Source organism: Mercenaria mercenaria, unplaced genomic scaffold (genome assembly GCF_021730395.1).
Source record: "Mercenaria mercenaria strain notata unplaced genomic scaffold, MADL_Memer_1 contig_4292, whole genome shotgun sequence".
NCBI classification, from domain to species: domain Eukaryota; kingdom Metazoa; phylum Mollusca; class Bivalvia; order Venerida; family Veneridae; genus Mercenaria; species Mercenaria mercenaria.
The window spans coordinates 1-24,650 of NW_026462510.1; the positions used below are offsets into that span (position 1 = coordinate 1).

At 34.6% G+C, this 24,650-nt stretch overlaps 1 protein-coding gene across 2 annotated transcripts; it reads left to right on the top strand.

The window, feature by feature from the left end:
• Positions 1-8,914: 8,914 nt before the first annotated feature.
• On the top strand, positions 8,915-22,396 carry LOC128553767 (protein DGCR6-like). 2 transcript variants are annotated; one of them, XM_053534944.1, is made up of 5 exons: positions 8,915-9,005; positions 14,543-14,691; positions 18,831-18,991; positions 20,114-20,220; positions 21,854-22,396. In XM_053534944.1, the coding sequence occupies exons 2-5, from the start codon at positions 14,555-14,557 to the stop codon at positions 22,061-22,063; spliced, it is 615 nt and encodes a 204-aa protein (XP_053390919.1). In that variant the 5' UTR covers positions 8,915-9,005; positions 14,543-14,554; the 3' UTR covers positions 22,064-22,396. The 2 variants fall into 2 exon arrangements, with proteins under 2 accessions (XP_053390919.1, XP_053390920.1); XM_053534945.1 differs by lacking the exons at positions 8,915-9,005; positions 14,543-14,691 and adding an exon at positions 17,844-17,932.
• Positions 22,397-24,650: the final 2,254 nt, after the last annotated feature.

The window sequence follows — 24,650 nt, forward strand, 5'->3', positions numbered from 1 at the left end:
ATTCATCACAAGGTTTTTTTAAATTAAATTTTATCTTAATTTTTGATTCGTTCTTCGCATGAAGTTTGATGCCATCATTTCGCCATTTTTTCCCTTCTTTGTTTCCATATAAAATGTGCAAAAATCTCATACATGCGTTTCTTCAAAGCATTTTTTTGTATAAAACCATTGATATGAAAGCTTAGGTGCAAGAACTTTCCTACTCTCATTGAATTTATCTTTTGAATGATATTTATTTCATTTTTGTGAAATAAAAATTTGATTCGTTCTCAGACGGTTTATTTCCACTAATTTCGAAGAAAAATTAACTTCAGCGCGAAGTTGTTGTTGTAGCGTCATAAGCAGACGATATTATAGTATGCCGCGTGAACATGCGGTATTGTGATCAAAAGGTTAAAGTAATGATTTAATCATTTAATGTAATTTTACTTCGCGAGTAATTCATTTTGTGTTAATATCACAAAAACAATATAAGATAAATATTGCATTTTAATATTTCGGTTCTAAAAAGAAAGAGATGCGCATTTCTTCTTATGTTGTTGTTCTCACCTTATTTCATATACATTTAAATATCAAGTGTCAATTATGCCAATTATGTCAATTAAACATTAAAAGAGATAGCTTTCCTATCGACCCTTGGATCACAAATGCAAACTGTCGTAAAAAAGTAAAATACAGAATTTTTTGTATATATTTTACTTAATAAATTTGAGTAAATAAATTCAAGGTCCGCCTTGATCAAATTAAAGCTGGAAAATATATCCGGAGCATTTTTTTGTGTACAAGAATGTTTTTGCAAAGTAAAATAAATATCTGCATTTAAAACAGAATTGAATTTTACTTCAGTAACTTAATGATATATTTTTGTTTTCGTGAACATTTTACCTGGTTTCATGATCTTTTCAGTTATCATAAATGTCGTCGTGATTAACTTACTTTCATGATTTATTGTACATGTTCAATTCAAGATAATTTTACATGAAACAAATTTCTATATAGAAGTAATAAAATGTTGTATGCATCGCATAAATCCTTTTTATTGGACCTGTAATAAAACTTGCCAATTACCTCTAAATAAGGAACGTTAAAACAACACAGACGTTTATAACACTGATAAGGCTATAATTGCGTTTTGAATTTAATACGGGTATTTGTTTTGTAATTACAAGGTAAAATTATTATGCGATTTTAATCTTTTGCATATTTTTTATTTTGCAAACAGTTTTCATATATTGGTGGAATATGTGTAGTTATATTAAAATGAATAATGGCAAAATACCTGTACCACGCTGATTGCCACTATCATTTTTTTTTTTTTAAATTTACAAACATACCATAATTTTCGATTCATTAAACTTCCTATTTTGTCTATATGTTAAGAATTACTGAATTGATATACGTGTGATGTTCAACCATTTCAGAATAAAATAATTCAAAACCTACACCTGTGTAATTATAAATTGTAAACAGCTGTTTAAAAACAAACAAACAACAGAATAACTTACGTATGTATTTTTGTGACATAAGAATGGACGTGGTAGTGGCAGCAGGTATAATACATATCAATCAGACAATTTTAAAATATATTCGTCAATATTATCAGTATTTTGTGACTTCCCTGTTTGATATTTGTCTTTGTTTTCCTTTTTTTGGACAAGAATGTGTTATGGCCGTAAAAGTTATAAAATCGGATAAAACATGGTTCGATCTTCTTTTTTTTTTTGTTGTTGGGTGTGGGGGGGAGGCGGTGGTACCTAGGTCTTTTACACATATTATACTTAAAGACAGCGTTATTTAAAACAATATAAAATCAGATCATATTTCTTAAATATATATGTCAGATTTTATTTTTCAACGACAGCATATTTTATAGATGGGAGACGCCGTAAAAATATCAATGCTAGTGCTATATAAATATAAAAGGATGTGTCTATGGGTACGAACCTCCTTTTTTCTAGAGATTAAGGGTCATTTACATTTCAGATTTGGTTGAAAATGAAAAAAATAAATAAATAAAAGACTTCATCGATATTTGCCTTTAACTTGAATCTAAATGGTTTACAGATAGCAATGTTCAGCCGATTTGTTACATTGTTTTTCGAAAACATGTTAAAATATACATTCTTCTTATATAAGAATATGTATGAAAATAATTTTATATGAAAATATGGTTTTTATTGCTGATAGATATGGTTTATTGATATAAAAATTAATTTAATTATTATAAAATAACATGTTAAAAATGTTATGGTTCAGAAAATTACATATTAAACATTCATTTGATAAAAATGACTTCTTTTATTTCTAATGAAAAATCCCTTTTCCATAATTTGTAACTCCAGTGATAATTCAAGCTTGTTTAATTATCTTATGAAAAACCTTCTCTTTTATTACACTTGATATTGAAATAAACATCCAGGTGACAATACCCGGAGGCAGTAGATATCGACATCGCAATACCGGTCACCTGTTACCAATATATGTTACCAATACCAAATAGCTGTTGTCTCCCCTGATATCGATTTTCTGCAATATCGGTCATGAGGTCAATTCTTCCTCATGATCTGATTCATTGAAGAGTCAAATACATAGCCAAACATGTTTTATGAGAACTGTGTTTCAACGTTACTGCAATTTTTACACGTCACATGTTTTCTCTGCAAAGACGTTACGAACAAATTGGATGTAGATGTTGCGCACTGGGAATTGTACCTTTTTTCAGTCGAATCTTCCCATCGCCAAAGCCAGTTTGCATCTCAAACAGCTTTTTTAGGTTGCTAAACATGTCATAATGTTGAGCTTATTTAAAACTAAATTAATGGTGGGTAAATGATTACAGAGATATCCCATTTTCCGCATTCGAAATACTTTTGACAAGATCAGTGTGCGACTTTTGTCAAAAAATCGATTTATACTTTAATCAAAACACAAGTAAGGCTTTTTTTAAACGTGGAAAATTAATATTTCATATGCTTTTTCTGAACAGTTTCTGTCTTATTATTCGTAACAATCGTCAGTATTAAAAATCGTATGTCCAACATATATCACAAAGTGGTGATTTTCGCGTTATACCCATATTTAATAAGTGTTTTTAAAACCTGTTTTGCCGAGACATGCACCGCACGGCATCCTTATCCTTAGTGTTATGGAACTGCTTGATTTAAGAATGAATCGGGACTATTGTTCGAGGAATCGCCGGTCTTTTCGGCGTCATGACATACATGTACTTTTTAAAGTCAAGATGCCCTTGACGGAAAATAATTCTTTCAAAATTGTATTTTGTTGAAACAGTGTCTTATACATTATCTACAATAACGCCATTATCTTAAATTAGAAACCAATAGATAAAACAAACAACTAAGTTTTTATTGGCCTACACGCTTGTCATTGTAAGAGTAAACGACAGCTGGCGACTGTGACGTATATACTGCGGCGATATCAAACTATCGGTTTTTTGTTTGAAGTTGTTCAAAGTGAAACGCGGGAAAATTGTCAAACGAGAAAGATGTATTAAGTTCTATAGTGGCGTATTTCCTTTCTGCCACAAGTTAGCTAGGTAGCTATCTCAATAATATTGTAAACTTTTCAGAAAATATTTGCATTTTTTGAAAACATTTCAAAATAATATTTTCTAGATATTTTTACTTCCTAAAATTGTTTAAGAATAGCGTTAACACACCCTATAACGTGATAGCGCGACACCACCAGATAACATGACACCAGATCGGATAACGCGACACTCTGCGGAGTTTGTTGTCGATTAGAAGTAGGTATTTCCAATTTTTTCTTTACACAATGTGAATCGGTGAAAAGCAGACTCTTACCAGGTTTCGAGGATAGAAAGAGGCATCTAAAGAAATGTTTTCTGAATTAAAAAGACCACCAAATAATCATACAGATGGCTAATCCACGGCCAGATTTTCATTGTTTTGGATATTGAACCGAGGATTTTTTCTCATTTCTGAAGCAACAAGCTTGACATTACCCTCAATAGAAAGCCAAACATTCTCTCTCTTTGTCTGCCAAATATCCCGGCGAAATCTCCATTACTTTCGAAAATACGAGGTGTTAAAGTCGGATGGGGAGACCAAAAATGTTCTGTCTGACACCACATAATTCCCAGGGAAGGTTCTTACTGACACCAACTTTTGAAGATTAGATGTTCTGTCTGACACCAGCATTTGATCATACTTTTTTTGCCTTTATTTCGCTCGGTTTGCAGTATTTTATCGAATTTACGCATGTTTTCGGGTATAACGGGTCGTTAAATTCATTTTTCTAATAAGGTTTTAGGTTATAGTGTAGAAATTCATCGTAATTCGGTCAAAAATATGCCTTCGTGGTGTTGTTGAAAGTAGTATACATAAAAAATACTTACTTTTTTTATTTTTGGCACGTTTGCGTGTAAAATGGGGGCTTAATTCATTCGCAGAATGTATTTTCAGTAAAATAAGACGCGTTTCAGGTTAAATATCGCGTGTATATGGCAAATGATGAGAGAATTACATTATTGCAATTAGAGAAACTGTTAGCGAACAGCATGGATCCTGACAAGACTGCGCGGATGCGCAGGCTGGTCTGGATCCATGCTGGTCGCAAAGCCACTATGTTGGTTTTCTCATGGTGCTCATATATCATATATATCTAGATACTAAAACATTGACAGAATATGAATAGGTCAACAATATATGAATAGGTCTTTCAGAGCTTGTTGAATATTGACTCTGACAATCCTATCAAAATATGACTCCTCCTACCCCACTCCGAGGTGCACAAGCGTTAAATTATTCGGGATTTTACTTTCTCTACACATTTATTGTCATGACACCTAAAATCGTGCTGAATGTCGTCTTGAACTGTAAAGGTTTTATACCAGGGTTCTAGTGTAAATTCGCCATAGTTTAGATCCATGTACTATACTTTCTAGAACTTCAACCCATAGAAACCCTTATATATATAGTAAACTACAAATAATCAGCCGTCAAACTATGAAAAGAAAAGGTGGTGTAGACAGATTTGTGGTGGAACGCCGCCAGATTGAAGCCACTGACCCTTTCTCGAATCGCGTTGTTGACAGCGTCGCGCAGTAAACGACCCATCTTTCGTTTTCTCTCATCATTTGCCATATACACGCGATATTTAACCTGAAACGCGTCTTATTTTACTGAAAATACATTCTGCGAATGAAATAAGCCCCCATTTTACACGCAAAAGTGCCAAAAATAAAAAAGTAAGTATTTTTTTATGTATACTACTTTCAACAACACCACGAAGGCACATTTTCGACCGAATTATGGTGAATTTCTACACTATAACCTAAACCCTTATTAGAAAAATGAATTTAACGACCCGTTATACTCGAAAACATGCGTAAATTCGATAAAATACTGCAAACCGAGCGAAATAAAGGCAAAAAAAGTATGATCAAATGCTGGTGTCAGACAGAACATCTAATCTTCAAAAGTTGGTGTCAGTAAGAACCTTCCCTGGGAATTATGTGGTGTCAGACAGAACATTTTTGGTCTACCCATTCCGACTTTAACACCTCGTATTTTCGAAAGTAATGGAGATTTCGCCGGGATATTTGGCAGACAAAGAGAGAGAATGTTTGGCTTTCTATTGAGGGTAATGCCAAGCTTGTTGCTTCAGAAATGAGAAAAAATCCTCGGTTCAATATCCAAAACAATGAAAATCTGGCCGTGGATTAGCCATCTGTATGATTATTTGGTGGTCTTTTTAATTCAGAAAACATTCCTTTAGATGCCTCTTTCTATCCTCGAAACCTGGTAAGAGCCTGCTTTTCATTGATTCACATTGTGTAAAGAAAAAATTGAAAATACCTACTTCTAATCGACAACAAACTCCGCAGAGTGTCGCGTTATCCGATCTGGTGTCATGTTATCTGGTGGTGTCGCGCTATCACGTTATAGGGTGTGGTTAACTAGTGCTTGGAACTGTCACGAGATCCTTGGTAGCTATCACGATATCTAGAATATTCTTAACTTTCGAACAAAGTTGTGCATTTTTCTAAAGACATTATCGCAATAAATCATTTGTACTAGATCTAGATATACTTTTTATTTGCAGGAATCTTTCGAATTATCAAGATAATTTCTAAAACGTATAGATCTATATAGCTATCTAGCAAATGTACATGGCAGCTGTGTACAGAAGCATTTATAGACCTCGTAATGTCGTGTTAGTTAACGCAAATATCGACATATTTTAGCGAAAAATCAAAATATTATCACAACAGATAATTATTATATTATTAATATTTTGCATTTATTTTACAAAGTACAATATTTTTTTTCGAGATACTCGTTAGCTGTAATGATATCTCGGCATGTTATGACGATATAAACCGCCCCTTTCTTCATATATATAGGCTATAGCGAGTTCTCGACTTACCAAGACCTTATGCAATAATTGCTCATATTTTCAAATATGAACTTTGGGTTTACAGGCTTGAATTAAGGGTTTTTATCTTGGGTTGGCATTTTCAGATGGGATAGGTGGGTGTCGCACCATGCCTATCAGACATATCAAATAACTGGACCTTTAGTCAGTAGAAAAAACGTAATTTTGAAAACGATTTCAAGAATGGGGCCACTGACCCTGTTCGTTCGAGTCTGGCTTACCACCAATATGAAGTGACCGAAGGACAGGCTAGAATGTACTTTAACAACAACAATTCAGCACTTTGTTTGCAATTTTTGGACAAAGCGCCAAACTGGGAAGATGTTCTTAATGGATAGATCTATATTACCAGTAAGCATTAGCTGTTGACGTAAGGCATTTAGCATTAAGCATTGAGGATTTCTCATTTAGCATCAAGTATTTGGTATTTAACCCTAAGACTGTCCGAGGGCCACTTTTTTAGTCAGACGAGTTCACACCAGATTGAAATGGAATTATTATATATTATAATCATAAAGTTTATGTTTTACAGCATTGTATATTTGGTTCTAAATAGTACACATATAGTACATGTATAGCTAAGTTTTGGTTCTAAAACAGATAACTGATACTGAAAGACATCTCGTTATGAATGTAGCTTTACATACACAATTAATTTATACATTAAGTACATTTAAATACATTTGATGAGGATTTCCTGCAATTTAAGAAAATATCTAAAGATGAAATGTTTCAGTGAAAGATGGGCATTGGGTACTTTTAAAACAAGCAGCTTTGGTACGCCACATCCACCAAAGTGAATGTGGGTACGTTTTCAAACTTTTACTCTGCCATATAAAAAACCAACTATTAAAGTCTTCGCATCGCCAAAACCAAAACTTGACATGACAGAAATCAGTCCTCATAAACAGGAAGATGGCACCGTATAACGTAATGTATAATGTATCACGTCATAATTATGCATTTCGCAATGGTTAGCGTATGAACAAATTGGACGACGAAATCAAGCAAATACTCCAAAAACAATAGACTGACAAGACTGTCGATGGTCACAAAACAATTTTAAATGCGAAAGAACTAAAAATGTATGAAGTGATTATGCCGAAGAGAACAACTTGTGAAAATCGTGTGCAAAAGTAGTTTTCTCATGAGTCTTGTGTTCAGCTGATTTGATAGAAGTGAAACTTTACATGAATGACCCCCTATAAATGAAGACCACGCAAGGTGATTTTGTAGCTATTCGGTGCACATATGCAAAAATTGCCATGAAAACTTAAAATGGACCAGTAAGAACTAATGTTTAGTGTATATAGATCTTTACCCTAACATGTTTTGCTTTCAAATGTTGTTAGTTAATGTTGGGTCCTTGTAAAAACACAAATAATATTCCGATAATACACTTATAATTTGCCTGACACGTTTAGCTTTCCGTTAACTGCTATTCCGCACCAGTACGTGACGCTGAATGAAATGCGCCTTGTTTTTGTACTTGTAGCATGCTTAAATGTCGAGTTCTGCTCAACCCGGGGCTAGAGGCCGCGGACGGTAGCATGCATTTCCACCACCGTCCATGAATAGGCTCAATCAAACCGAACCTGCATTATATTCGTTTGTGTCGTCTTGAGCGACCTGTGGAGTTTCCACATTTTCTATTTCAGTGTCGTAACTGGGACGTGACCTCAAGAATAGTGAAAAACAAATCAATGAAAAAGGCCAGTGTGTGATTTTCTTAGGGTACTGCGAAGTACTCATAAGGTGAGTTGTCATATGCTGCACAAAGTCATGCACAAGAGAAAATTTGATACTCACAAATAATTTTCTGGCCCCCCACCCACATTACATCCGTGATTATTGCATTTTTTAAAGAATTAAGAGTAAATATATAACCGTTGAAATAGGCTATCTGTACAAGTTTCCCCGGGAAAATCTCATTGTGTTTAACTCAAAATGAACTATGCTTATCATGGGAGCAATATGATACAGAAGTCAATTCCAGAATACTGCAGCATGCTTTGTAACTAAATTACAAATAATGCATGACAAAATATTCAGTGATACATGCCACAATATTCAGCGTAATTATGCGCTAAATTAGTGTAACCTTTACAAGTAACCATTGTAATCAGGTAACAAATATTGAAACCCATGGAAAATAATATTTTGGACCATACATGCTACATAAGCGTAGTTACTCAACAGAATTTTTCATGGACCCGTACGTTTCAAAACAGATTTTTCTGATATATGTAGCATAACATCTCAATCCTGTTTTTTGTAGTAAAACATTATACTAACTGGCTATATATACTATGCAATTTTCATATCGTTTGGATAAGGAAGGGATGTATCTAAATGCTCTAATTTAAAACACTAAAATCAATGTCTCAAGATTTAGTTTTTTATCCAATTCAGATCGCTATATTCACCACCCGAATGCATTTAGAACGGCACGGTATAGAATTTAGTATTGCCTATTTTTCTTTCCCAAGTTATCCCCCTTTTATACAAGACCGCCATTTGTCAGTTTTTATGATGTTTTACAAATTGCACGAAAATATGTTCCTGATATTCAGTTCAATCCAAAGGTGCTTTTAAATTAAATGTATATTTTATAAATTCTAGTCTACTGTTCAGTTCACAGGCATCAATATCGGACCTGGGACAAAGAATATGGCCTTGTTTTCATCCTAAATGAGTTCAAAATGAAAAATACAGCGAACTTGCCCTTTCCGAACCAGTTTTTAATCTTTTATCGTTTTACTTCGTCAAGTTTATATTTAACATATAAATTTCATCTTAAATGATGGACAAATATGTCACGACAAAAATAGTGTGAAAAGAAATCCGAAACAAAACGTTGTTTGTAACACATTTCTGTAATTGATCAGACTGTAATTGTGCACAATCCGGGTCATACTCGCCTGTTCCGAATCACAACATATGAACTGAAATGGTTTTCTTATTACTATCCACAACAACATAAAACTACCATCGTGAATTGAAAACTGAAATTATTTTATGTTAGGAATAGAAATAATCGCATTTAAAGGCCAATTAAATGACTAAAACGATAGGCATCTATCTATCTATCTTTGTATACTGCTGGACTCCCCTCACGGGTATAATAGCCGGGTTGTGCATCACAACCAGATAAAATTTGGTTTAAAAGCAGTGAAAGGAAGGCTTCAAAAATGAAGATAGTGAGAAAGAAGATAAAAGTGTGAAAGTGTTAAGTAAGATCAAATATTCACAAGTTAAAAGGGGTTAAAAACATCCGCTTTGTGAGTTCAGGGGTGATAAGAGAGGACCGAGGGGTCAAGACATCGTTTGAACCCCTCAAGTTCAGGTTGGAGTACAGTTTGAGAAGGCAGGTGGTTCCACAACACAACAGTATAAGGGAAGAAGGAGTATTTGAAATAATTTGCTTCAGTATGGACTTGACGGAAGGAGAGTTCATGCATATGCCGCGACATTCTCACAGGCCTTTCTAAGTAAGATGGAACTGGTACCGCAACTAAACCATACATGATCTTATAAAACATGGTCAATCGGGCTAGGTCACGTCTGTCCTGTAAACTCTGCCAACCCAACTCGTTCCGCATGCTGGTGACACTGTCATAGGTAGAATAATTATTTTTAACCCATCTAACTGATCTTTTTTGAACTTTTTCTAATTTATCAATGTTGGTATCTGTGTGGGGGCTCCAGACTGTAGAGGCATACTCTAATTGCGGTCTTACCATGGTCTTATAGGCTGACATCCTTCTCTGGCAATATTGAAATATGCTGTTTTAAAGCAGTCATGTGGGCGGTCTTGTCCTTCGTGTGAATAAAGTAGTCACATGGTATAATAATACGTCTGCCTTTTTCTTGAAATCCGGCCATAGGTAAAAATAATAACATAAATTAATATTTTGGACAAATTAAATCGACATTTTTTCTGCAATCTTTTAACAACATGCAGCATAACAGAAAAGAAAATGTGTGATTCGGAATACGTACAATGTATGCCATCAATATTTCCTCTTTAGGCATCTTAATGGTCAAGTTGTTTTTAATGCGGCATATACGACTGGAAAGAACGTAAAATTTCTTTCTTATTAATCTCCCTTTCGTTTCTTTTCGTTTAAAAACTAAAATGTAAGCTCTTCTTGAATCTTCCTTTTTTGCTTACATTTGTCAGATTTCCACATAAGAAAAATATAGCACTTGGACAATGTTGCAAATATGGGTTATGTAAGAATAACTTGAACATTTACAAGCTATGAGTTATTAGTTAAATGCAGTAGATATAAAACTAGAACATAGTTTACAGTTTTTCTTGACGTATGCGTGACGGCTGCTTAAAGCTTGGAAATGAGTCAATTTACAGACTGATTCGGAATAGGCGAGTTCACTGTATGTAATGAAATATGAGCCCCCTTCAAAAGATACATATGTCCACTGAAGGCCAGAATCTCGAGAATCGAGCCTGCGAGCAATGTGTTCACTTCCCTGGCCGTTGTGAAATAAATTCTCTAGACATTTGAACAAACTACCTATCACTATTTCACATGTACATTTATCTACAAAATTATTTCCTGTCTTTGTTTAAGTCTATTAATTAAAAATAAATAACAAATCTAATTTCTTATCCTTGTGAATCTAATGTGATTAAACTGCAAATTAAAGTTTTTTTCACTCTTGCGCAGGGGCGTAGGGATGATTTGAGCATTGGGGCGGCGACGAGGGTGGGTTTGGGATAGGGATCTCCACGCAGGGTGGCCCTGGGAAAATTTTGCATAAAGGTAGAGTAAATGATGCAATCTGGCGACTTCTTGGACTGCTCAGTAGCTGTGGAACATACTTGTTTTTAATATGAATGGATTCAGTAATTTAAAATATTAGAATATCTAGTGAAAGGTATTGTAATTTGTTATCTGTATGGCAGCACACACGCTTTTTGACAGATCCCAAATGCACAGGAGACCTAACATAATTGTATATTTTACAATAAATATTTACCTCGTAACAGTGAATCCATGGACATACGCTGAACCATTGGATTTGAATGAACCGAGTTAAAGAGTTCTTTTTACAGAATAATCGCTTCGCAAACGCAAAATTATGATGCTGATTGGGCTTTCCCATTTTTATGTAGAAGCTGTAATAGCTCTACTTGTTAATGTAACTAGACCTGTAAAATCTATGAGGATTTTTCTACATTTGATGCATTGAATTTAATCATTATGATTGGTTTCTTTGATATATTTTAAACAATATGTTGAAGTGTCAAAAGTATTTAATTTAATATATTTTATGAAAAGACATCTAAAGATGCCGATTTGCCTTTGTGTTTTACTCAAGATACTAACTTTTTTGGGCAGAATTTGAGACACAGCATTAATTGCAAGTGTTTATAATCTGTCCGGCATTTATTGATCGATGTATCGCCTATAATCCGAGTCTGCAGGGCATGAAAATACAGAATTATAGATTTTGTACGATACCCTGTCACCAAGGTATCAGCAATATGACAAGATTCTGTGTACATATCAGTCGCCGATGCATTTCGTGGTAAATTGACAACTGGCAAGGGAAGAGTTTTCAAAATTTTACGTGCTCGGCATTTTGCCACCTCGAAATATTGGGGAGGCGAGTGCCGCCACAGCTCCTACGCCCTTGTTGCTATGATTGCCCAAACCAAGAAAACCCTTTCAATATGAATACAATTTAAAAAAGTTAATTCCGTATCAGCAAGAAATAAATCAAGCTCCCAGTGCTAATGCACTCGAAGTCAAAACACAAAATTCAAATCACTTTTAAATAACAAGTGTGTATTACGCTGGTATTGAATTAAGGAAGTGTCTAGCCGTCCGGTAACCGGACGCCTAGCCTGTGTTCTAGTCGTCTGGTTACCGGACGGCTAGCAAATCCTCAGAGGATTTTCTAGTCGTCCGGTAATTGATTTCTTAATGAATAAGTAATGAATTTATATAGTTTTAAATGTTATTTACTTAAAATATCAATACTTATCTGATTTTTCAGTCGATTAAACACAAGAGATCGTGTTTGTTTACAAATCTGTTGATATTCTATTTTCAGAAATGATAAAACATTGGTCGCCGAACATCCATATTTAAATATTCTATTTTGTAAAAAGTGATGTTTTTATTAACGCCCTAAACTTTAATTATTAAAACACAAATTTATATATATTAAGTTTCGAACATCACGCTGCCGCTTTTGAAATTAGATGTCATTTAAAACAGTTATTCATTAAGAATATTTGAATACTAAAATATGAAAATTGAAAGTACTTTAAAACTGTTTTAGTTTTGAAAATCCAGTGAAAAAGTTGATAAAATTTAAAAATTCCGATCCCATAAAAGCCTCCAGATGAACAGATTTTAGTAGGTGACGCCACGTCGATCTTGCCATTATTGAGTTTGGCAAGCATCCATTTTATCGGCTGAATAATGCAGTGATTTATTGTAAATGTTTATAGTATGTATAATGAGTATTTACAGAAAATTTTGTTTGCAGATAAGTATCGATATCTTAAGTAAATAACATTAAAACTTTAAATCTTATTCATTAGGAAATCAATTACCGGACGACTAGAAAATCCCCTGAGGATTTGCTAGCTGTCCGGTAACCGGACGACTAGAATGCAGGCTAGGCGTCCGGATACCGGACGGCTAGACACTTCCTTGAATTAAATGCATGTCAACAGCAATGACATCACTATGACATCACAAAGAATACAGTCTTCTTTGATCTGCTAGTGTCGGCACACATTAAAAGAAACAAAACTTGCAAAACAGGTTTAACCCAGTTTCTGATGACAGGTGTCAAAAATTTGCATGAATTTCAGTTATGTTATTTTAGTCACAGAAAGTGTCTGTAATAATAAATATTATTATGTTTCTAAAGTCTGGGTTTTGAAAAATACGAGTAAAATTATGTGGATTTAAGGAAATTTCTCAAGCCAGTCAAGGTAAGATACTTTTTAAGGGTCAAAAGAGAATGTATAAGCTAATGTAATATAAATCCCTACTTCTTTGTTTATCATTTTCAACAATCAGTTTACAAAGTGTCAGACACCATAATATGACTCAAAGAAACGTACGCCTGGTTATGTTTTATAACATCTTGCATAACCATGTCGCCATCCCACTACCAGACTACCTAACACCCAACACTAGATCTTCCAGAACCAGAACCACTAATTCTCAGGCATTCGTTCAAGTTTCACCCTCATCCAACTATCATAAATTTTCATTCTTCCCTAGAACAGTATATCATTGGAATGCCTTGCCCTCAGATGTTGTCAACTCATCTGGGCCAGTGTTCAGTCAGGCTGTAAGCCAGATTGAGCACATCTCACCTTAAATACACCTGCCCTATTTTTAACCTGTTTTTAACCATTCTCCTTCTTGCTTTTTACTACTACTTTTTTACTCGTATTAACATTCTTGCTAGTTGACGCGCAAAGTTTAGGTCCTCAGCAGGGGTTTGACTATATGGAAGATAGATAGATAGATAGAAGAAAACCTGAATGTAAATTGTAAAAACGTTATTGAGAGGTCTGTCTGCCTAACCATCTCAAGGGCCCTCACTCCACTTGAAGACATTGAGGTCAGAGCCAATTTAAAGGAGAATTTTGTGTTATTTTAAAGGGAAAGGGAGATGAAAATAGAATTTTCATCAAGTAGTACGAGACATATCAAAAAAAGAAGTTCAAGAAGCTCATTGCCTTGTGTAGTAAATGTAAAGATGTAAACATATATTAAAACTTTTAGCTGGAACATGCATTTAATTAACTTTTAAGAGGGTTGTTTACCCAAACATCTTATGTAATTTGAAAGACTTTTAGCAGATAATAGTGACTTAAATTAATAATGAGTATTGATTTCCATTTGAAGCACAGAAATGAAGAACATGTGCAAGAGACAAAATAAACTTTGTAGATTATAAATAACTTTCCTTTTTCATTCTTTACACCATATTATGTTCATGTAACTTCTGATTCACCCTCATACATTTCAAAGCAATTGCAAGTATATGTTATGCTTTATCTTAATTGTAAGTGGCACTTAAGTAAAGTGTAAGTGTTTGATATTATTTATTTACTTTATAGATCTAATGAAGAATGACTGCTGAATATATACCAACAGAGATAGGTGGTGGATCTTCCCTGAAGGAAGAGTATGAGCGAAGAGAACTACAACAAAAAAGGCATTACTTCTTGTTTTCACAACTACAGAATATGGCAAGAGAATTGCCTGGGTAAGTAAAAGTAACACCTTCCTTGTCTTCACAACTCCAGAGTACAGCAAGAGAATTGCCTGGGTAAGTAAAAGTAACATCTTCCTTGTTTTCACAACTACAGCATATGGCAAGAGAATTGCCTGGGTAAGTAAAAGTAACATCTTCCTTGTCTTCACAACTACAGAATATAGCAAGAGAATTGCCTTGGTAAGTAAAAGTAACATCTTCCTTGTCTTCACAACTACAGAATATAGCAAGAGAATTGCCTGGGTAAGTAAAAGTAACATCTTCCTTGTTTTCAACTACAGAATATGGCAATAGAATTGCCTGGGTAAGTAAAAGTAACATCTTCCTTGTTTTCAACAACAGAATATGGCAAGAAAATTGCCTGGGTAAGTAAAAGTAACATCTTCCTTGTTTTCAACTACAGAATATGGCAAGAGAATTGCCTGGGTAAGTAAAAGTAACATCTTCCTTGTTTTCAACTACAGAATATGGCAAGAGAATTGCCTGGGTAAGTAAAAGTAACATCTTCCTTGTCTTCACAACTACAGAATATAGCAAGAGAATTGCCTGGGTAAGTAAAAGTAACATCTTCCTTGTTTTCAACTACAGAATATGGCAAGAGAATTGCCTGGGTAAGTAAAAGTAACATCTTCCTTGTTTTCAACTACAGAATATGGCAAGAGAATTGCCTGGGTAAGTAAAAGTAACATCTTCCTTGTTTTCAACTACAGAATATGGCAAGAGAATTGCCTGGGTAAGTAAAAGTAACATCTTCCTTGTTTTCAACAACAGAATATAGCAAGAGAATTGCCTGGGTAAGTAAAAGTAACATCTTCCTTGTTTTCAACTACAGAATATGGCAAGAGAATTGCCTGGGTAAGTAAAAGCAGGGCGTCAAGTTACCTATATTTACCTATATTTTCCTATATTTTAGCCCTCTACCTATAATAACCTATAAAATCCTATATTTTGCCAAAATACCTATAAATACCTATAATCTGGAAATTTTGTGGTAAGCAAGGAATACAAAGGTCATTCAGACCATTAAAAAAGAAGTAATTCTATGATAATTGAGTTTATAAATATGCTGTTACCTTTTAGGCATTGAAATTTGTATTCCTTTCAGGCGTAGCGACCCTGCCCAGCCCAGCTTTAGGAAAGCTTTAAGTAATGGAAGTTCTTTTTTCAATTGGAATATTTTCCATTTCTTAAAGCTTTCATGTATAAAAATATGAATAGGAAATGCACATGTTTTTATTTTGTTTTCAGAATAAACAAGCCTTAATGTTTCATAATTAAGCCTCATAATGCCTGCTAATAAGAGTCAGATTCGAGATAGGTGGCTATCAGAAGTAGATGGCAATGGACATGAACTGAAATTATGGTGTGTGAGGACTTCAGTATTGTTAATCAGCTTAGTGATGAAGATATTGTCTTGGGAGAAGCACGACAGGAAATATCAAACATGAAATCATCAGCAGCTCAGCACAAAGAAATCCTTGGAATTCGAGCATTCTTCACCTCAGTATCAAAATACTTGGTCACTCGACTTCCTTTCCAGAACAAACTTATAAAGTCATTAGGTTGCCTGTCTCCAGTCAGAAGATTTGAAAAAGACTCTGTAATTGATGCTGAAATTTTGTCCAGGAAGATTAATTTTGATGAAAATATGACTGTTAATATTGTGGATGAATGGAAGGTATATCAAACAGAAGATGATTTGAAAGAAGAAGATATAATTGACCATTATTGGAGACAAGTGTTTGTGAAGAAGCTTGATAGTGGGCAGCTCAAGTACAGATTTTTACCCCAACTTGTCAGGAAAGCTCTGGTATTACCACATGGAAATTCAGAGGTTGAGAGAAGTTTGTCAGTGAACACTAGTGTAGTGACTGAGGACAGAGTTGCCTTGGGTGAGAAAACTGTTACTGCCATCAGAACTTTGAAGGACATAGTTAAGTTCAGTGATCCTGTAGATGAGCAACCTCACAAAATACCATTAAACAGTGAAATACTTCTGGCAGCAAAAATGGCCCATAACAAGTATAAACAGAGGATTGAGACAGAAAAAGAAAAAAGAGAGAAAAAGAAACAGGAGAGAGAGAAAGAAAGGCTTGAAAAGAAAAGACTGGAAGAACTTGCAACAGAAGAGAAGAATAAGACCTCCTCCATGCTTGAAAAAGAAAAAGCACTGCTTAAAAAAGAAATGGAGATTCAGACAAGGTTGACTGTAGCAGAGGAACTGTTAAAAGATGGGAACAAAAAGCTTTCTAAAGCTGTTGAAAGTAGTGACATGAAAGGTGCTTCTGTAGCACAAATGATGATAGCAACAGCCACATCAGAGATAGAGGGTATAAGAAAGGAAATGGACAGGGTACGTGAAAACCAAAGGGATGTTGAGCAGCAAATGAGACAGTTACTGGTTAACAGACTAGATAAGTGCAGTTCTAAATCATCAAGCAAAGGAAAGAAACAAGAATCAGCCATATCAAGTTCCAAAAGCTCTGCCACTGCTTCAACAAGAACTTCAAAATCTGAACCAGACAAGCAAGCTGCCTCTTCTTCCAAGTCCAGTCCTTCATCAGAAAAGCATTCATCCAAGAGAAAGAATGAAGATAAAGAAACAGATGCCAAGAAATCCAAGAAGGTTTAATGTAACAATATTATAGGACCCTGGGTCAAGGGACTCCATGTGTTATCATGTTTACAGAGATCATGGTATTCATAAGTATGAAACTGTTGTAATTTTGTTCTGTAGATGGTTTGATTATAATTGTTTTCTTTTTCATTCATGTACAAATGCAGGCCCAACACAATATTTTATACTTGTATTAACAATGTACTGATATATGTTGTTAGCAATATGGCTTGGTTTGCCTAATTCCCTGTTAAACTGATTTGAGTACCAGTATTGGTAAAGTTTTGTCTGTTGGTGAATTAATAGTTTATTATGAAAGTAAGATATATGTTAAAATGTTATTTGTTTAAAATCATAAAAGTAGCCACTTTTTCTGTTCCTTTGTATTTTATGTTTAATAAAAGAGAGTGCTGGTAGGTGGTGGAGGAGGATAAAACACTTGTCTGACTTGTTTTCTTCATTATAAGCAACCTATATAATCCTATATTTCTGGCCCGCAAATACCTATATTTCAGGATCCTACCTATATTTTTGACTCCCAAAAGCACTTGACGCCCTGTAAAAGTAACATCTTCCTTGTTTTCAACAACAGAATATGGCAAGAGAATTGCCTGGGTAAGTAAAAGTAACATCTTCCTTGTCTTCACAACTACAGAATATAGCAAGAGAATTGCCTGGGTAAGTAAAAGTAACATCTTCCTTGTCTTCACAACTACAGAATATAGCAAGAGAATTGCCTGGGTAAGTAAAAGTAACATCTTCCTTGTTATCACAAAAGCAGAATATGATAGATTTTTTTTTGAGTGGGGGTTGAGGGGAGGGGGAGGGTAGAAGAAGTATCATCATTTCTTCTTTTAAAAACCAGAATAAGGTGAGAATTGCTGTGGTGAGATTTTTTGTTTTCACAAGTGCAGAATATTGTCAGAGAACTGCCGTGGTAAGTAGAAGAGAATTTTCCAACTTCAGAACATTTCCAGAGGAAATTTACATTTACATCAGTATATTGATCAGTCAATAGTCAAAGGTCAGGAGCTTACATGTATATTAGTTTCCACTCAATCCTAGAATAAGGCAAGGGTTTTTGCCATTAAGCAGTAGATGACTATGTTGTATTGTGTGAAATGATTTTTTTTATATTTAAAACCTTGAAGGGGCCTCCGTGGCCGAGTGGTTAAAGTTGGTACTTTAAATCACTTGCCCCTCATGGATGTGGGTTCGAGCCCCACTCGGGGTGTTGAACTCTTTATGTGAGGAAGCTATCCAGCTGGCTTCCGGAAGGTCGGTGGTTCTACCCAGGTGTACGCTCATGATGAAATAATGAACGGATGGGTACCTGGGGTCTTCCTCCACCATCGAAGCTGGAAAGTGGCAATATGACCTATAATTGTGTTGGTGCAACATTAAACCCAACAAAATAAATAAATTATAACCTTGAACCATAGTATTTGAGTCAGTAATACTGTTTAATATATGTTTGATTGCCATATAAACCATTTCTGATTGTGATTTGTAGGAAGTACCAGCAGCGGTTACCCTATGACCTATTGTCAAGTCTAGCTAATGCGCTGATAGATGGCACTGTGTTTCAGATTGTACTGGGTCTAAGGGAAGTACAGGAATACGAGGAGAAAGCTATGTTTCAACAGAGGAGTAAACTCATATCTGATCATAAAGGTATATTGTAGTATGTTTGGATTGAACTGGTTGGTTTGTTTCAGTATGTTTCACTGTACTTCAGCTCTTCAAATAAAATAATGAAATTAGCTTAGCATTTTACCTGAAAAATGTCAAAAGCTGACATACAGGGAAACAGAGCAGTTTGATTTGTATTTCTTAATTATTCAATTTTGAATTACCTGAAACAATAGTGTTTCCATATCTTTAACATATTCAGTTTTTGATAGTACTGTAAGCAGTTGTTTGATCCACCTTTTACCATAGCAAGGATTCTTTCACTGGTTTTAGGGGCAGCATACTTTGAAATCAGTGTTATTTAATGTTTTATAATATTTTTGCTTGACAGTATTTAATGATACTGCCTTTGAATAAAATCATTTCTTTTAAATGCACATTATTCTTTGTATAAAACTGCAACATGAATGTAAATACAATTACTGGTAAAGTGTGTTTTAGTTGGCTTGGATATATAATTAAAATTGTTTATAATTACAAATGTTTTTACCAAGCTTTTTGTACCCCCCGACAATAAAATTGTAAGGGGGTATACTGGTTTCAGGTTGTCTGTCCGTTCGGAGTGCATGCGTACTTCCCCCTAATGAGACAATGTGTCATGTGCTAGAGCCAGGCCCTTAGCTCTAAGATGAAGGTCACACTTAGATATCATATATGCAAAATTTGGTTCACACCAGTGAAAAACACATGCAATAAAAAGATTTTTTTTTCCAGTTGTACTGTTTAATAGCTTTAACTGGTCAGTCTGGTGAACACCAGATTTGATACTTTCTTAGGTGACTATGCCAGTGATGAAAACATTGCATCAGATATTTCGCTCCGTGAAAGACATTTCATTGTTTCATTTAAAGTACAAAATGTGGTGGACCCGCCATGATGGCATTTTCAGTTCATTTACATTTTCTCTGTACCATGTACCATTTTGGACTTTTCCATTTGTTATGAAAAATAAATTTTCATGCTGAAATAGCACTGTCTTCACTGGTCCACTTCCATAAACAACACATTTCCTCAGTCTTTAAATGAAAACAAGCCGATTGACCTTTACAGCTTTTTTTTTTTTTGTGAGGCAACTAAAAATGAGTTTTTCTGGAAATATTTCAGCACAGAAACATGAACTGCAGAAGAAACATAAAGCAATGTTACAAGATTGTCAAAGTAAACCACACAATCTCGCCTTGACCAAGTCTCAGATAGACAGAGAAATGGAGGTAAATTTGAAATATGGTTCTCTACAGTTATATGGCATAATACCCACTTTATTATTTCTTTACATATACAAGTATTGTGTACCAGTTGTACTGCTTCTAGCATTGCATCAGTATTATACGAGAAGCAAAGCCGCATAGCTCAATAGGGTGTTTGCAGATGTTCATCTTCTAGGGGGTTAAGTTTGAATCCTTGGTGAGGCGTATGTGCACTGTGACATTTAGATAGAAGACATTGTGTCTGAAATCAGTTGTCCTCCACCTCTGCTTATTATAGACAGTTAGCAATTACTTGTGGAGAATATTTAACTTTAAGTACTGGACTAGATAGATCTACTGATTATAGGAACACATGTTGGTTAAACACTGGTTAGTTAGCTACCTGCAATTTCATTACATGGACTGATACACTGTTGAAAAAAGGTGATTAACCCCCTAACCCCTGCACCCTGAAAAAATTAAAAGAAATAAAAGACCAAAAAACCCAAACAAATTATCAATCAAAACATCTTATACTGGTATAGAAACCTATAAACTTTTTTTGGGGATAGGGATTCATTGCCAAATTGTAGAACAGTTTTAACTTGTAAAGAGTCAGACAGCATTGTTTCACTGCAAGGACTTATTTTGTTTATTTTATCAAATGGTAGGTGTTAAGATGAAAATGATGATTCTCTGTCTAGGTTTCAGGGTAGGGTAATTGACAACAATTTAATTGGAGGAACTTTGTTCCTTTGCATGAGTTCTGTTGTTGACAGTCTGTTTGTTTACCATATTCTTTCATAAATTACATAGGAAAGTACAGAAATTTAGGTTGTATTTTTGTAATTGAGTAGCTTCCCTTTAAACATGTGCTTGATCAACACAAAGCTGCATACAAAATGATTTTTCAAGTTTGACACATTTCATTTGTTTTACAATATCAGGACTTGCATGGTTAGCACAGTATTCCATATAGTCTGGTAATTCGAAATGGATCATTTGAATGATGAACGCTACTAGTTGATAAGACATTGTGTCTCATATTTTAAATGCAATGATATTTTAGACATTTTAAAAATCTCAAACTTTTTTTAGATTTAAATGTTGATATACTAGTATGGTTGGAAAATCATTAATAAGCATTGATTTTATTCTTCACATGTCTGCCTGGTTAACCTAGAGACTAGAGCACAGAGTAATGGAGCAAGAGGTTATAGTTTCAGTTCACAAAGAAAACTAACACTTATCATGCTAAACACGATTGACTTGCCATTTGCGACCAGTGTAGATCATGATCAGCCTGCACATCCATGAAGTCTGATCATGTTTGGCGCTGCTCGCCATTCAGTCAGTATTTTTTAGTAAGCACCCCTTAATGGTCGCAAAGGCAGAATCAGTCGTGTCCAGCATGGTAAGGGTTAATATTCTCGGGGACTAATGTTTGTACATTTTGTGGTTTTGTCACCCCACAAATTTAGCCCAAAGGAACAAACAAAATAACTGTTCATTATTACTATGCAAACAAAATAGCTGTGTTGGCCAGTACCTTCAAATTTCATGCCTACAAATGAAAATGATTTCACAGTGACTGATATATTTGGTAAAATGATATTAAACATGTATGTGACAAACAAAATTTATTTTACATTTTCAGACCACAAAGAAAAGATGTGATGAAGAAATTAGAAAGAAAGATCAGAAAATCATCATGCAGTTAGATCAGAAAGTTATGGACCAACAATCAACCTTAGAGAAGGCTGGCGTTCAAGGTTTCTATGTCACAAACAAGCCCCAGGACATCAGATTACAAATGTACCTGCTAGAATTTATTGTTAGACTGTCTCAGCTCGAAATGCCAAGTTGAATGACATTTTGTGTTAATAAAATTTTGCGGTCTATTGATAAAATGGTGATAAAACAAATGGCAAGGGGAAAAAGAGATTGATCTTGATGGGAAGAAAAAGAATATTTCTCAAAATTGTTGGCATCCCCAGTGAAACAGACCTATCATGTGTTGGTGCGACGTTAAATCCAAAAAAAAAAAGATGGAACAGAACATTTTTATGAACAGAACACCTGTCATGTCTTTGTTCTGTCTGAACTACCATATATGGAACTCTGTAGTAAAACTTATAGGGATTGTGATTTGAGTTAACTTATTTTAAAGATCTGAATAAAGGATGGTTGATTCAAAAAACTTGTTTCCATTGTGTCTTTTTTCCACCTGTTGTTTGACATTTGATATAAATAATATCGGAATTTAAAATGTTTACAGTTAAAATGCTATTTTCTTGATGAAACTTAGTATAATATACAGCAATCATATTCAGATGCATATGAATTGCATACACTTTAATTAAGGCTGGGCATTTTTAGCTAGACTATTTGAATTTTTCAAATACCATATAGCGAGTTAATTCTGCGGGTATTTATTTCTGCTTATTCTGCGGGTCGAGGCTGTCACGCAGAAATAAATTCCACACATTTAAATTACCAGCAGAATTTTTTGACGCAGAAATAAACTTTGATATTTCGCTTAATGTAATGACCCGTTATCTTTGTCTCATGAGTTTTTAGTCAATGGTTACCATTTCTACAAGAGTACTGTATATCACAAAATATGCTAGGTTTATGAAAAGTTTGACAAACGTTATATAAATTTAGGAAAATAAAAATGAGCAGTTTGCGATATTTTAAAAAGAAGGACCCTATTCGTTTGTATATTTGTACATATTTGTAAATAAATCGTAAATTTTTCTACCAGCAGTGTTACATTTTATGAAAATGTCTTTCAAAATTAATTACCAGTACTAGACCTACAGTATTCATTTTTAACTCTGATTTCTGACCATGCATGGAAATGAAAAGAAATCCGATTTAAACATAAATCAGCTGCACCAACTTCACTGTCCTAGATTCTGACCTAGATAGTGCCACTAAGATAAACTGACGAGAACGATGTGCATTTGAGTCTTTAATCATGACATAGTAAATGCGGTACATATTTCCTGTGCGCAGAATTTACTTCCGGATTATGCAAACCGCAAAAATTAATTCCTGCTTTTCTCGTAGGTTGCAGAAACAAAAAACGCCCTTTTTTGAAGTAGAAATTAGTTAAGTTTGGCATACCATTCCATATTTTGTGTAAAGTGTTTGATATATGGCTTTGAAACTTTGAACACTTGCTTACCATCATGACTTATTCAAATCCACAAATATATGTACATTATTTGACTTGTCTATTTTTCTTCTTTTGTCTGAAAATCTCTGTTAATATTTTGACCCCATACTTCCATCAATTCTTCGAATAGTCAAGCGCTGTCAACAGACAGTTCTTGTTAGCTTTTGATTTCAGGTAAAAGTTTTGCAAGCTCATGCATCCTTACGTAAATGGAAATTACAAAACTGCATTCATTAGATATGACTTAAAAATTTTGTTATTTGTTGAATTATTATCTTGCTAACAAAAATCTATCTTTGTTATAATGGGTTTGTGGAGGTAATGATTTTTATCTCACAGTGACTCAGAGGTGAGGTTTTTGTCATGAACAGTCAAACTTTATCTCGAACTCAACAGGACTGGCAACATTTGTTCGGGTTATAGGTAGTTTGAGCCAATATAGATTGTATAGGGATTGTCTGTGTCCTGAAGATTAGTTGGAACAAAGGGTGGTATTCAAATTAACTGAATTTAAGTGAAGTTTGACAATATTATAGGTCACATAATTAAGTAATCTTCATGTAATGTTCACATAATGGTTTCTGTCCCATATTACAGCCCCTGGGACATTGTGGCAGAATGGTTATGGTTGCTGACGGAAAGTTGGTGGTTCTACCCAGGTGCCTGCTCGTGATGAAAAAATGCACAGAGGGGCACCTGGGGTTTCCATCATCAAAGCTTGGAAGTCATATGACCTGTAATTGTGTCGGTTTGACGTTAACCCCCTGTTGGATAATGGGGAATGTGGCGCAAGTCACATCACAATGGAGGCCTGTGAATGAGTCAGAATTGCCTCTTTAGCTCACCTGAGTTATTGTGATCGCTCGATGTCCATCATCTGTTGTCCGTCTGTCGTCTGTCAGCATTTAGATTGTGTATACGATACAGGTTGTATTTTTCAATTGATCTTCATGAAATTTGGTCAGAATAATTGCCTTTGTGAAATCTAGGTCAAGTTCGAATGTAGGTCATCTGGGGTCAAAAACTAGGTCACTAGGTTAAATCAAAGAAAAACCTTGTGTATGCAATAGGGAGTGCATTTTACACCGGATCTTCATGAAATTTGATCAGAATGTTTGTCTGGATGCATTCTAGATCAAGTTTGAATATAAGTCATCTGGGGTTTAAAACTAGGTCACCCAGTCAGATCAAAGAACAATCTTGTGTATGCAATGGGGGCTGCATTTTACACTGCATATTCATAAAATTTAGTCAGAATGGTTGCCTTGTT

What these genes read in the sequence shown, in the direction of transcription:
- LOC128553767 (XM_053534944.1), top strand. Translation starts at nt 14,555, where the DNA reads ATGACTGCTGAATATATACCAACAGAGATAGGTGGTGGATCTTCCCTG. An exon ending in ATGGCAAGAGAATTGCCTGG is followed by an intron (nt 14,692 to 18,830) that starts GTAAGTAAAAGT and finishes TGTGATTTGTAG; the next exon opens with GAAGTACCAGCAGCGGTTAC. An exon ending in ACTCATATCTGATCATAAAG is followed by an intron (nt 18,992 to 20,113) that starts GTATATTGTAGT and finishes GAAATATTTCAG; the next exon opens with CACAGAAACATGAACTGCAG.